The sequence below is a fragment of the Suncus etruscus genome, chromosome 16, assembly GCF_024139225.1.
Source record: "Suncus etruscus isolate mSunEtr1 chromosome 16, mSunEtr1.pri.cur, whole genome shotgun sequence".
NCBI lineage: Eukaryota > Metazoa > Chordata > Mammalia > Eulipotyphla > Soricidae > Suncus > Suncus etruscus.
Window position 1 is genome coordinate 5,651,791 of NC_064863.1, and position 13,089 is coordinate 5,664,879.

The following is a 13,089-nucleotide window of genomic DNA, read 5'->3' on the forward strand; positions in this document are numbered from 1 at the left end:
CAGGACTTTCTGGAATGTCACAAGGACAAACTGTCAGTGCAGACTTAGTCAATACTCTCCTTGGAACTGATTCTGCCATTGTAATTGCGGTGTCATTCCTATTCCCAGCCTGTAGAGTCAGTGAGGCTGGGTCTAAAGTCAGCAAATGAAGCTGGTGACTGAATTGATTTGGGGGTCAATAGAAGCAGTCACACCTGCTTTGAAAACCAAACTTATTTGGACCTGTACATTCTCAATTCCATGTAAATAAATGTGGGTTGCTTTTTTTTTTAATTGCAGTAGAAGGATTATTACACTTGACATTTTGTCTTCATCGAGTTATGCATCTTGGCCATCATCTGTGCAGTATCCCGAGCCAACTGACCAGTGTTCCTAGTTAGGGCCTTTGAAGATGGAAAATCATAGCCTCTGAGATAAACAATTTATCCCACGAGTCTTATGAAAAAAAAAGAGGCTAATGTCTTTGGGAGGTGATGAGGCACCACAAAATCATGTTGCATTCATGAATAAGACATTTTAAATTTTTAATCAATTCTTAGCATATAGGTTGCTGAAGTTCTGGCCCAAAAATATTAAATTAATAATCCAAGAATAAAAAGCAAACATGCATAGGATTTTTGTATGATTTATAAAAGTGTTGAAATGCCAGAGGTTTTATTTTTCCCTCTGTTGGAGTATCATAACTAGTATGTTATTAACTTGACCTCCAAAAGAGATCAGCTCTAAGCACATGTAGCTAGGGCAAGATTAGCAGAAATTATGTCTTACAGAAGCAAGCTTGTTTCTCTAAAATTCTCTGAAAATTACAATACCATCCTTTCAAATTCCGGATGCTTTGACCACAGCTCGACCCCTACATGGAACCTAGTGAGGACAGGAACCCTCTATATTTGAGTTGAAATGTGGCCACTTCTAACCTTAACCCAGCTGCAGAGCAGTTACCTGGCTGTTCTTGATCAAAGATTGGAAAGTAGGTTTCTTAACAACAAAGACTAAGATGCTAATGGTAGATAAAGCTTCTTTTCTTCATTTTTGTGATGATCTAAACTTGCATGAAGTCTTCCAAACTAAAGGGCAAAATGGATTCTTTTAATGATGTGAAAACTGTTTCTCTGATGTTAGTTTTTAAAAGAAAACCTATATGCTTTTCTCCAGACACAAAATTAACAATTTCTTCCTGAGCACCTTTCAACGGGTTTGGCTGGAAAAGGTTAATGAAAAAACTCAGTATGACAGGCTTATTCCCACTTTAATGGTAATGTAACCTATACAGAGACCTGCTTATTCTCTGCACATGCCTCCTCTATTAACCATGGTTTAACAGTACCACGAAAACACACATTTGTACAATTTTTTGTGGAACTGATTGGTCAGATTTTGAAGAAAGTTGGCAAGAGCCATGTCCTACTAGAAACCCTCACCTAATCTCAAGAACTCTGGAACTGCCCTTTATCTTCCTTTCCTTTCCTTTTCAGTCCCTGATTACTACTCTCCTCGCATTTAGTAACCTCTTAATTGCCATTCCATGGTTAATATTCCCAGAAAGGAATCCCAGCTTCTAGGAAGTGAGTGGATCATGCCAGTTAATCATACATGAAGTTAGTCATATGATTCCAGAGACCAAGGCCACAAATCAAACCCATGATGCCCACATAACTAATGCTCCTAGGCATGGCACACCCAAGTCTTGCTCTCCTGAGTGAAGGCTAAAACTCCCTGCAAATAGTTCCTAGGAGACTTCATGGAGTCTTCAATCTGTCAAAGACTAAATCACTCACATCAGCATGGTTTACACTGACTTGTCCATACAGTTCATCAGTCAAAAGAAAAACAAGATAGCTATATGAAGCCAATGGATCAGGACTGTTCTGTGATCTTATAAGGGCTTTTAGAAAAGATACTAGTGGTTAATGCCCCAGAAATCCAGAGTACAGTACAGTTATGACCAGATCTGCCACCAACTTTTGTTAGTGCCTTCAAATGATATTTCAGAATTCGAGAACTGCCCAAGGGTTCTGGTTTTTCTGAGATATTTCTTATGGTGCGCTGCTCATGACACTGACCAATCAGAAGAGAAGAATTGTACAAAAGTTTGTGCTGCTTACTAACAGTTTTTCCCCAACGAAGAGAAGGCGTCTCTGGACCCCTCTGACCGCACTCTCACCCCTTCTGCTCAGGCACCGCTCTATTAACCTCTTCCTCCATGGCTATCAGAGATTTTGGATAGAAACAGAGGAGTATTCCTTTGAAGAGAAACTAGTACAGGATTTGGCTGTAAGTACTGATTCAGCTGGGAGCAGATGTGGGTGTGAATGAATATGGTGTTTATATCTATGAGTGTACATAACAAACATTCACAGAGTCTTGAGTGTATACATTTGAAAGGAGTGATACCGAGAGACCTGACCAAAGGTCAGAAGAGCCGGAGGATGAATTTCCTTGAAGGTGCTAGCACTTGCTCTCATTTTTCCCATCAGCTTTATTAACCACTAACATTTCTGGAAATGCATGGTCGCGTGGTGGAAAGTTCATGCTAAGTTGAGTTTTGAGCACTCTTTTTTTTTAAATAATAATATTTATTTAAGCACCTAGATTACAAACGTGATTGTAGTTGGGTTTCAGTCATAAAAAGAACACTCCCCTTCACCAGTGCAACCTTCCCATCACTGAAGTCTCCAATCTCCCTCCTCCCCCAGCCCTTGCCTGTATTCAAGACAGGCATTCTACTTCTCTCACTCATTGACATTGTTATGATAGTTCTCAGTGTAGTAATTTCTCTAACTACAGTCACCACTCTTTGTGGCGAGCTTCATATCATGGACCAGTCCTTTCAGCCTTCATCTCTATTATCTCTGGGCATTATTACAATAATGTCATTTCTTTTTCTTTATATATATATATATATATATATTGGTTTCAGGGTCACACCCAGCTACACTCAGGGGTTCCTCCTGGCTCTACACTCAGAAATGGCTCCTGGCAGGCTCAGGGGAACCATATGGGATGCCGGGATTCAAACCACCATCATTCTACATGCAAGGCAAACACCCTACCTCCATGCTATCTCTCCAGCCCGTCTTTTATTTTTCTTAAAACCCATAGATGAATGAAACTATTCTGCGTCTCTCTCTCTCCCTCTGACTTATTTTACTCAACACAATAAGTTCCATGTACATCCACATATAGGAAAATTTCATGATTTCATCTCTCCTGACAGTTGCATAATATTCCATTGTGTATATTTACCACAGTTTCTTAAGCCATTCGTCTGTTGAAAGGAATCTTGGTGAGTGCTCTTGACTGCAAAAAGACCCTCCCAGCTTCTGAACAGCCTTTCTCCCAACAGGGCCTTGTTCTTCTAGTCCTAGCTTTGCTTCTGGAAAGATGCCTCTTAAGTTCTCTTCCTACATCTCCCATGTCTGTATTCTGCCCCTCAGAAAATGCATCTCACCCATTCTCTGGCAGAATCTAGATCTAAAACAATGGTGACTTTAAGCAAGCCTCCCTCTCCTTATGACAACCCAGGGTTCTTTCTCTTCATTTCACTCATTTACTTTTCTCTTTCTCTTATTCTCCCTCTACCAGCCTCGTCCCCACATTTCTTGCATCCACTCTTTTTTGTCCCTCTTCCTCTTTCTCTGTCCTTCACTGCTTCTTTTCTTCTTCTCTTTTTACTTGGGAAGAGCACTATTAGTGGTGCCAGGGATTAATCTGAGATTCCTACATGCAGAGCATGTACCCCAACTCTTTGAGTTACCTCTCCTGTCCCTTCATTTTTTTTCTTTAATCGTCACCCATTTTTCCTTTCACTTGTCTTTTTTTTCCTTCTTTATGAACATATTTTCCTGTCAGAGATAAAAAAAAACACTTCTTGACTTTTTCAAGTTTCCTGTTTACTGTGAAGTTGGCCCTGAGTATCAACTTGGCCTACGCTTCTGAATCATTCAACACACCCCTCCATGGAGTTCTCCCCAATTGATTGATGATGGTCCACCTTGATGACTCTGCCATAGAAACCCACTGTTCTCTCTGGCATCTGTAGCTATTTTCCTTTCTTTAAAACAGAGACATGCATCCCCTAGGGCCTTTCTCAGAAATAAGATGTTGAGAATCAGGAGTGATATTAAGACAGAAATATTTAGGGCCAGGGCACAGCTTCTAGGGCACTTACCTTGTACACAGCTGACTCGAGTTTGATCCCCAGCATCCTATATGGTCCCTGAGCACCACCAGGAGTGATTCCTGAAAACAGAACCCAGAGTAAGTCCTGAGAAGTGCTAGGTCTGGTCCACAAATCCAAATATAAATAAGTAAGTGTTTAAATGAGTACTGTTTTAAAAAAAGAAAAAGAAAGAAATATTCAAGTTGTGTTGAGTCTAGAATCATGTTAAACCCAAGTGATTCTGGCATAGCTCCTCTCCCAGCTCTGTTTCTTATCATAACTTCTCAGCAGAAGAACAGGATTGGGCTGTGCAGTCAGGGTTCCTTCCTGGCCTTGGGTGTCCAGAGTTTGCATGGGAGTTTTACTGTTGGTGTCTGTAGTTTCTCCCTCGTGGCCAGTCTTTTGTTTTTTTTTTTCCTTTTGTCCTAATTTAAGATTAGACTGTTTCTTGGATTGGCTGGAAAATGTGCGCCAATTTGCACCCCACAATCCTGAGGGGCATCTGTCCTAAAAGAAAAATAGAATATAGTCGTTTCTCTTTGTGCTCTGCCCTAGGTGCCTTGCGCTTTGTTGCCTTCTTTGTTTGCATGCAGTTGTATGGTGTCTGCTGAAAGCAGGCCTAAAACTTGTCTCTTGGTCTGTGTAGAAATCTCCCAAGGTGTGTGAGGAGGAGGAAGAGGAGGTGATGGAGAAGCAGCCAGACCCACTCCATCAGATTGTCCTCCATTTCAGCCGCAACGCCCTCACCGAGAGGAGGTCAGCGCTGTTCGAGAGCCCTCTTCTTTGGGAACTGCTGTGCTGAGCCTAGATCTTCCTCTCCTGGTGGGCATGTGTGAGGCAGGGGTGTGAGAATTAAGCAGCCCGCCTGCTGCCCTGCTGCTGAACAGCAAGGAATCTTCTGGAAAACTACTTAAGCTTCAGCTTTTCCATCCCAGTGTCTCTGGAGATCAAGCAACCTGAGGCAATAACTTTCCCACTGTGTTCCCTGTCAATTCAAAGGAATTGATTCAGATTTTCAAAATGGATTCAGATTTTCCGAGTGGTTTCTAAGAACAGGGGCAGAGAAAGAACATTTTCTGATTCATTTGTATGTATAGGTTAAGATTCACATAGCTTGGTCTTTTCTGCTGGGCCCTACAAGCAGCCTGCTAAATATGTCTTCCTTTCTTTTCAGCAAACTGGAAGATGATCCTTTGTACACCTCCTATTCCAGCATGATGGCCAAGGTACACCTACGTTTTCTGCCCATTGTCTCAATCTATTCCCTAGAGCTCTTCTGACACACAAAACTTTCATATTGGACATAGGCTTGGGAGTTCTGGTGATGTAATGAGTTCCAGACACTGCACAAACATGTCACCATAAGGGTGACATAAGCAACAACTATAATAAGATTTCCTAAGGAAATCTTGAAGCTTTATAGAAACACTTGGTGTCCAAGACTAGATTCTCCTGACTGCCTGCTGTACTTATGGGATATAAGTAGACAAACTGCCTTTGCATGTTCAATGTTCAAATCCCATAACAATTTAAACAAAACTGTGGGTGACGGGAGGTCAGTTCATTTGGAAGTCAACTTGAGATCCAGATGTTCTGGAAGAGGCGTGGTAATCACAGCTGTTTTTATGTCATATGAAGGGATGGTTAGTGACCTCAGGAATGATGAGTGGACAAAGAAACTAACCCTCTCAAATAGGTAACCTCCAGGTCAAGCAGAAAGGGGCCGAGAACACCTATTCCTTTGCCAGCTGCCCCCACAGGGTCACAGCCCCCCTTTGTGTCTCTGCTTTGCTTGCCATTTTCTGGCTCTTGATTGAAAAGGGATGGTTTCTTGTACCTTTCTCTTTCCTCTTCCACCAAAACTTTACTAGGTAGAACAGTTCAAGCATGGGGATGGAAATGTAGAATACAGAAAATAGGGCACTTTTCTTGCACACAGACAACCTGGGTTCGATTGCTGGCACCATTTATGGTCCTCCTGAGCTCTGCAAGAGTGAACCTTATGCAGAGCCCAGTGGTGCCCCAAAATTACAAAAAATGAAGAAGGATTTGGGTCTGTCATTAAAACAGTTATGTGCCCACTGATAGTGTAATCTCAGTGATCCATTTCTTATTCCCTTACTTCTTGGTAACTACCAAGATGGTTTTGGGAGATGGACGTATACAGAACTGCTTGGGTTCTTGGATTTGCACATTGCTGGGGTCCTGGGGTGCCTGTGAAGTACATCCTGTGCCTTGTTTATGTTTACTAGCACCCCTTTAACATGTCTGTCTTCTCCTTTTCCTGTTCTACTAATCCCAGAGTTGTCAGAGTGGAGAGGATGAAGAAGACGAAGACAAGGAAAAAACATTTGAAGTAAGTTTTCACTAAAACTGAAGACAGGACCACCCTCTAAAAATGTTCTGATATGTGAATGGATCTTGGGAGTATATGCTGAGTGAAGTTAGTCAGAAGGAAAGGGATAGGCACAACCTGGTCTCTCTTTTATGGGGGATATCTACATAAATAGAAATATTGATAAAATAGAAACAATAGAAATAAATAAAAAACAAAGAGCAGGAGACTGTTTTTTGACAGGAAACTTGCCATTGAGAAATTGTGAAATTGGGGTGGGATAAATGGGGAAGGAAACCCTGTAACAACTGTGGAGGGGCAACGTACCTGCTACTGAGGCAGGCTGGGGAGCAGGAGGGAAACTGGGGGCATTGGTGGAAGGAATGGAGGCAGGTAAAGGGACTAGTTTTGGCACATTGTGTGCCTGAAACAATATGAAATATCTTTGTAACTCTGTAATTCATGATAGCTCAATTAAAAAATGAATAGAATTGGTTAACAATAAAAATAATGTCAGCAGGCAGAAGTGACCCATGGCTCCTTTTCCTGGTGCTCACCCTTCCGTAAGCCTGGTAATCTGCCCAGATGAAGCGCCCTGTCACCTGGGGGCTGATTCCTGTCTGTCCAGCAATAGGTAGGAAACAGTCTGTCAATGAGGGAGCTTCACTCTTGAGCTTGTCTGGGTAATTTTCTATTACCCAAATATGGTAGAGAGGAATTGAGCAAACTGCCAAAAGCAAAAATCCAGAATAATGAAAGTCTTGGGGTGACTTTGCATATTATTCTGTGGAAAAATTAGCAGCCCTATTTTGGTTTTAAAGTATCATGGGCCCCTGAATATCCCAATATTAAACTGTTGACAAGTAGTTTGTCTATTAGACAAAGTAGGCAATAATAAAAACAAGTGAATCTAAGTACAGTTCTGGGAAGCTCTGACATTTCGGTAGCCATCTGACATTTCTAGGAGTGGTGGCTACTCTCTGATGAGTGTTGATGAGTCATTATTTTGTTTTCATTTGGTTTGGGGGCCACACACAACAATAGTCAGGGCTCACTCCTGGCTCTGTTTCTCAGGGTTTACCCCGGCTGGCTTCGGGGGGACCATATGGAATGCTGAGAATCAAACTTAGGTCAACCATTTGTAAGGCAAAGCCCCTACCCACTGTACTATTACTCTGGCCCCAAGTGGTTGGTTCCTATAAGCAGAAACCCACCTGTCATTCTGCAAACCCCCATAAGACAGAACACATTATTAACACATGATAATAGACTCACATCTTATTATTACAGTATCAAAGGGAAATATATTATTACCTAATGAATTTAAAAGGGGCGGTTCACACATAACTTGAATCATCTTGTTCTGCCTCATAAATTGGAGGGGGGGGGAAATGGATGGTACCAGGACCAAACAATCATATGAACATTAGGTGGAAATAAAAATGATCAGCCTTAAACACCAAACCCAAAGTCAACAACAACTGAATTGATACCCAATCTACAACAAGCTATACAAGAGGGAACCAGTTACACTACCAGTCCGGGAGCCCAATGAGAGAGATATGGGACACATGCTGGGAACAGGAGTGGAGGGAGGACAACCCTGGTGGTGGGAATGGCCCTGATTCATTGTCACTATGTACCTTAAATATTACTGTGAGGTTCATGAAGTGGGCTGTAACGTCCAGTTCTCCTCTCTTTTGTCCCTGAAAATTATTTCAAGAATGTCTTTCATTTTTCTTAAAACTCATAGATGAGTGAGACCATTCTGCGTCTTACCCCCCCCCTCTGATTTATTTTACTCAGCATAACAGATTCCATGTACATCCATGTATAGGAAAATTTCATGACTTCATCTCTCCTGACAGCTGCATAATATTCCATTGTGTATATGTATCACAGTTTCTTTAGCCATTCGTCTGTTGAAGGGCATCTTGGTTGTTTCCATAGTCTTGCTATGGTAAATAGTGCTGCAATGAATATAGGTGTAAGGAAGGGGTTTTTGTATTGTGTTTTTGTGTTCCTAGGGTATATTCCTAGGAGTGGTATAGCTGGATCGTATGGGAGCTCGATTTCCAGTTTTTGGAGGAATCTCCATATCGCTTTCCATAAAGGTTGAACTAGACAGCATTCCCAGCAGCAGTGGATAAGAGTTCCTTTCTCTCCACATCCCCGCCAACACTGTTTATTCTCATTCTTTGTGATGTGTGCCATTCTCTGGGGTGTGAGGTGGTATCTCATCGTTGTTTTGATTTGCATCTCCCTGATGATTAGTGATGTGGAGCATTTTTTCATGTGTCTTTTGGCCATGTGTATTTCTTCTTTGTCAAAGTGTCTGTTCATTTCTTCTCCCCATTTTTTGATGGGATTAGATGTTTTTTTCTTGTAAAGTTCTGTCAGTGCCTTGTATATTTTGGAGATTAGCCCCTTATCTGATGGGTATTGAGTGAGTAGTTTCTCCCACTCAGTGGGTGTCTCTTGTATCCTGGGCACTATTTCCTTTGAGGTGCAGAAGCTTCTCAGCTTAATATATTCCCATCTGTTAATCTCTGCTTTCATTTGCTTGGAGAGTGCAGTTTCCTCCTTGAATATGCCTGTAGTCTTAATGTCATGGAGTGTTTTACCTACATGTTGTTCTCTATACCTTATGGTATTAGGTCTTTAATCCATTTGGATTTTACCTTCGTACATGATGTTAGCTGGGGGTCTAAATTCGCTTTTTTGCAAGTGGCTATCCAGTTGTGCCAACACCACTTGTTGAAGAGGCTTTCTTTGTTCCATTTAAGATTTCTTGCTCTTTTATCAAAGATTAGGTGATCATGAAGCTCACCACAAAGAGTGATGAGTTAGTTAGAGAAATAACTACATTGCGAACTATCTTAACAATTAGAATGTATGAGGGAAATAGAAAGCCTGTCTAGAGTACAGGTGGGGAGGAGGGAGATTTGGGACATTGGTGGTGGGAATGTTGCACTGGTGATGGGGGGTGTCCTCTGATATGACTGAAACCCAACCACAATCATGTTCGTAACCAAGGTGTTTAAATAAAAAATATCATAAAAAAATTACTGTGAAAGATTTGTAATTCACTTTGGTCACAATAAAAATTTTTATATGAAAAGGGGGGAGATTCACCATCGTGGAAATATAAATGAATTATGGATAGAGCTTTGGAAGCTGGTGAGTGTCTCGAAATAAATTGCTGAGGCTTGAACTGTTTTAGCAGAAGTACCAGAGGTTACCTACCAGTAATTAAAGACTCCCTCCACTCACACAATTCCTGCCAATTCCTTGAAGGTAAACTACATTTCTCTGTGTTCTTCCCCAGGAGAAGGAAATGGAGAAGCAGAAAACTCTCTATCAGCAGGCTCGACTGCATGAGCGAGGAGCCGCAGAAATGGTCCTTCAGATGATAAGTGCCAGCAAAGGTGATGTCTGACTGGGGCCAGTACTGCTATCAAGATGTCACACTGTCCATGGGTGACATGGAGTCATTATTAGGAGTCCTGAGAAGCCCCAGTAGGTGTGCTATACCCTCTGTTTCTTGGGTGATTAAATCAAATCTTCGCCACTGCAGGTGAGATGAGCCCCATGGTGGTTGAGACACTGAAGCTGGGCATCGCCATTCTGAACGGGGGCAATGCCGGTGTGCAACAGGTAATGAGAGCCGAGTGGAGCCCACTTCAGAGCTGGCATATTGGGAGGGGGTGTCAACTCCAGCACACTCAGAAGCACCTTTGCTGGTGTTGTTCCTGAGTGGCCAATTATATCAGACTAGCTGGGAACACTGATAAAACCAGACCTGAGAGGAGTTAGACTTTTGTGTCCTCAAGAGGGTCTACCCAGAGTGAAAATTATTTTATTTTTATCATTGCATGATTTGCTGCCCCCCCCCCAAAATGCTTGCCATGGAAGAAAATTCTTAAGCCTTAAGATTTTTGAAAAAGGGCCAGAGAGATAGCACAGCGGTAGGGTGTTTGTCTTGCATGTGGCAAACCCGGGAGGGTTTGATTCCCGGCATCCCATATGGTCCCCAGCCTGCCAGGGGTGATTTCTGAGTGCAGAGCCAGGAGTAACCCCTGAGTGTTGCTGGGGGTGGTCCAGAAACCAATCAATTAATCAATCACTAAATAAATAAATGAAGTTTAAAAAAATAAAATTTTAGGGCCACAGAGTTCTAGTGGACAGAGAACATGCCTGGAATGTGCTAGGCCCTGAGTTCAATCCCTGGTGCTGCATGTCAGAGGCCTTTAGCACCTCCCTCTGGCCTTTGACTGGCTCCCAGCACTGCTGGGTCTGAGAAGCCATGCGTAGATCCATTGGCTTCTACATCCAATCACCAGGAGTAGCCCCTGAACCCCATGAGCCCTGCTTAGAGGCTCTCGAAAATCAAACAGGATAGAATAAAATGTTATTGATTTACTATTGTTTACATCACTGATTAAGCTTTAGCATTAGAGTTTCAGACCTTACCTCACTAAACCCACCATAAAAATTCTAGGGCCTTCACACTATCAAATTCATCCTCTATCCATTACACACACACACACACACACACACACACACACACACACACACACACACACACATCTTTCCCTCTATATTTATTTCAGTCTAAGAGTTATTTATATTTGGTTAGGGGCTGTTTTTTTTTTTGTTTTTGTTTTTATTTTTGTTTTTGTTTTGCTTTATTTCTGTTCCCAACATGGGTGAAATTATCTAGTCATTATCTTTATTTGGTTACTTGGCAACATCACTTTGAGTTCTACCCATGTTTTTGCACAAGTCAAGATTTCATCCTACTTTTCAGAGATAAATTGTTCCTATTGCACATATAAGTATCATAACTCAGGCATCCACTATGCACAGCTAGCTTATTTTCATATCTTGGCTCTCTTGAATAATTCTATGACTATAAAAGTATGTGTATCCTTTTGAAGTAAGTATTTTGATGAGTTGCCTAGGCGTAGTGTCATATCATTAGATCCTATGATTTTGCTTTGTTTTTACGTTTCAAGTCTCTTAGTGAGCAAGGAGCATAATCGGCTAAATTAGTCCACGACCCCCCCCCCCAATGGCTGTTGTTTGTCCAACAGCTAGTAGTGATTTCTGACTTAGTGTTAAAGCAGGGTCTTCACCGCCAGTGGGCAGGTGTGACAAAGTTGAAGAACACAGCAATGGACTTGGGCTGTGTTTTATAGGGACAATAATGATGCTGATAAAAAGTCCCTGCTGTTTGATGGCTTGTGCTCCAGCAAGCACAGATGAGATGGCAGAGGGAAGCACTGGTGCGCTTGGGGAGTGGAAGTCATGTGACCTTCTGAATTGGAATTGAACGTGGAATATGAGAAAGCATCAGTCTCTCTCTAGGCACTCTAGGCTCTGGCTGAGAACAATCATGTGCACAGGACAAGTGGCATTTCAAAGACTCCTGGCTTTCCTGACAGTTGTATCCCAGGGTCTTGCGCATCACCAAATTCATAACTACAGTTGTGTCATATCAAATGTTCCCCAAACTAATTTTCATTAAGCTAACATTCTCTAAAACACCTCTCACTTCGTCATCTCTTCCATCACCAGCCCTTGAGTTAACTTTCTTGCCAGGCCTTTTTTTTGGAGGGGGGGAAAGGGGGAGTAACAAATTTTTTGTCTTTCTATTAATAACAAACAGAGGAAACAAAATCTCAATGTGAGGGGCTGGAGAGATAGCACAGCTGTAGGGCGTTTGCTCAACCCAGTACGGAGGCCAACCCAGTACAGAAGGTGGTTCAATTCCCGGCATCCCAGATGGTCCCCCCCCCCCCCAAGCCTGCCAGGGCTGATTTCTGAGTGCAGAGCTGGAAGTAATGCCTGAGAGTCGCTGGATGTGGCCCCAAAACAAAACAAAAACAACTCAACATGAAAAAGCTATTGCACACTTAACTAAAGTTCATCACTGTTGTCGCCAAAAATATTCAGGTTGTATCGTAACACTAAACATTACTATATCATGATACACATGCTTGTCCCAAATAACAAAACTTCAAGCTGTCCATCTATGAGTACTAAAGAGCTACTCTGCTGCCTAGCAGAAATACCTACTCCCTTTATAAAATAAAGGTTTTGTATATGGAAGGTAGGCTCGGAGATATGGGAGGATGAAGTCAGTGGGTGGTTTGAGCCTTACCCAGTTACACATGCCACTATGTCAGATCTGACTTGGGGTATCTCTGTGGCTGAAATATGCTATTTCTCCATTGCTATTAGATGCCTGGCCTGGGTCTCACTGTTTTCCTCTTCAAATGTATCTTCCTTACAGAAAATGCTAGATTACCTAAAAGAGAAAAAGGATGCTGGATTCTTTCAAAGCCTTTCTGGTCTTATGCAGTCTTGCAGGTAAATATGAGAAAACAGCCGTAGCATTTTCAAGAATTCTCTGCTCCTCGAGGGAAATCAGGCCAAGGGTGGAAGCTGCAAGGGAGATGGGAAAGGCTGCAAATAAAGTGCTGTATTGTGGAATGGCTGTCATCTTCTTTGAAAAGTTGGGAGGGTGGATATAGTTCTTCCAGACCCTAAGATTCAATCCATTGGGGCCAGAGCACAGCAGTAGGGC

The 13,089-nt window shown here is 42.1% G+C and overlaps 1 protein-coding gene across 1 annotated transcript in view; it reads left to right on the plus strand.

Moving 5' to 3' along the window:
* RYR3 (ryanodine receptor 3) overlaps positions 1-13,089 on the plus strand; it is a 473,873-nt gene that overhangs the window by 416,544 nt on the left and 44,240 nt on the right. Inside the window, exons 75-81 of the mRNA XM_049790221.1 lie at positions 2,178-2,274; positions 4,809-4,918; positions 5,337-5,388; positions 6,465-6,518; positions 9,826-9,925; positions 10,075-10,154; positions 12,796-12,872. Coding sequence (XP_049646178.1) covers positions 2,178-2,274; positions 4,809-4,918; positions 5,337-5,388; positions 6,465-6,518; positions 9,826-9,925; positions 10,075-10,154; positions 12,796-12,872 — 570 coding nt within the window. The remainder of the gene's footprint in view (positions 1-2,177; positions 2,275-4,808; positions 4,919-5,336; positions 5,389-6,464; positions 6,519-9,825; positions 9,926-10,074; positions 10,155-12,795; positions 12,873-13,089) is intronic.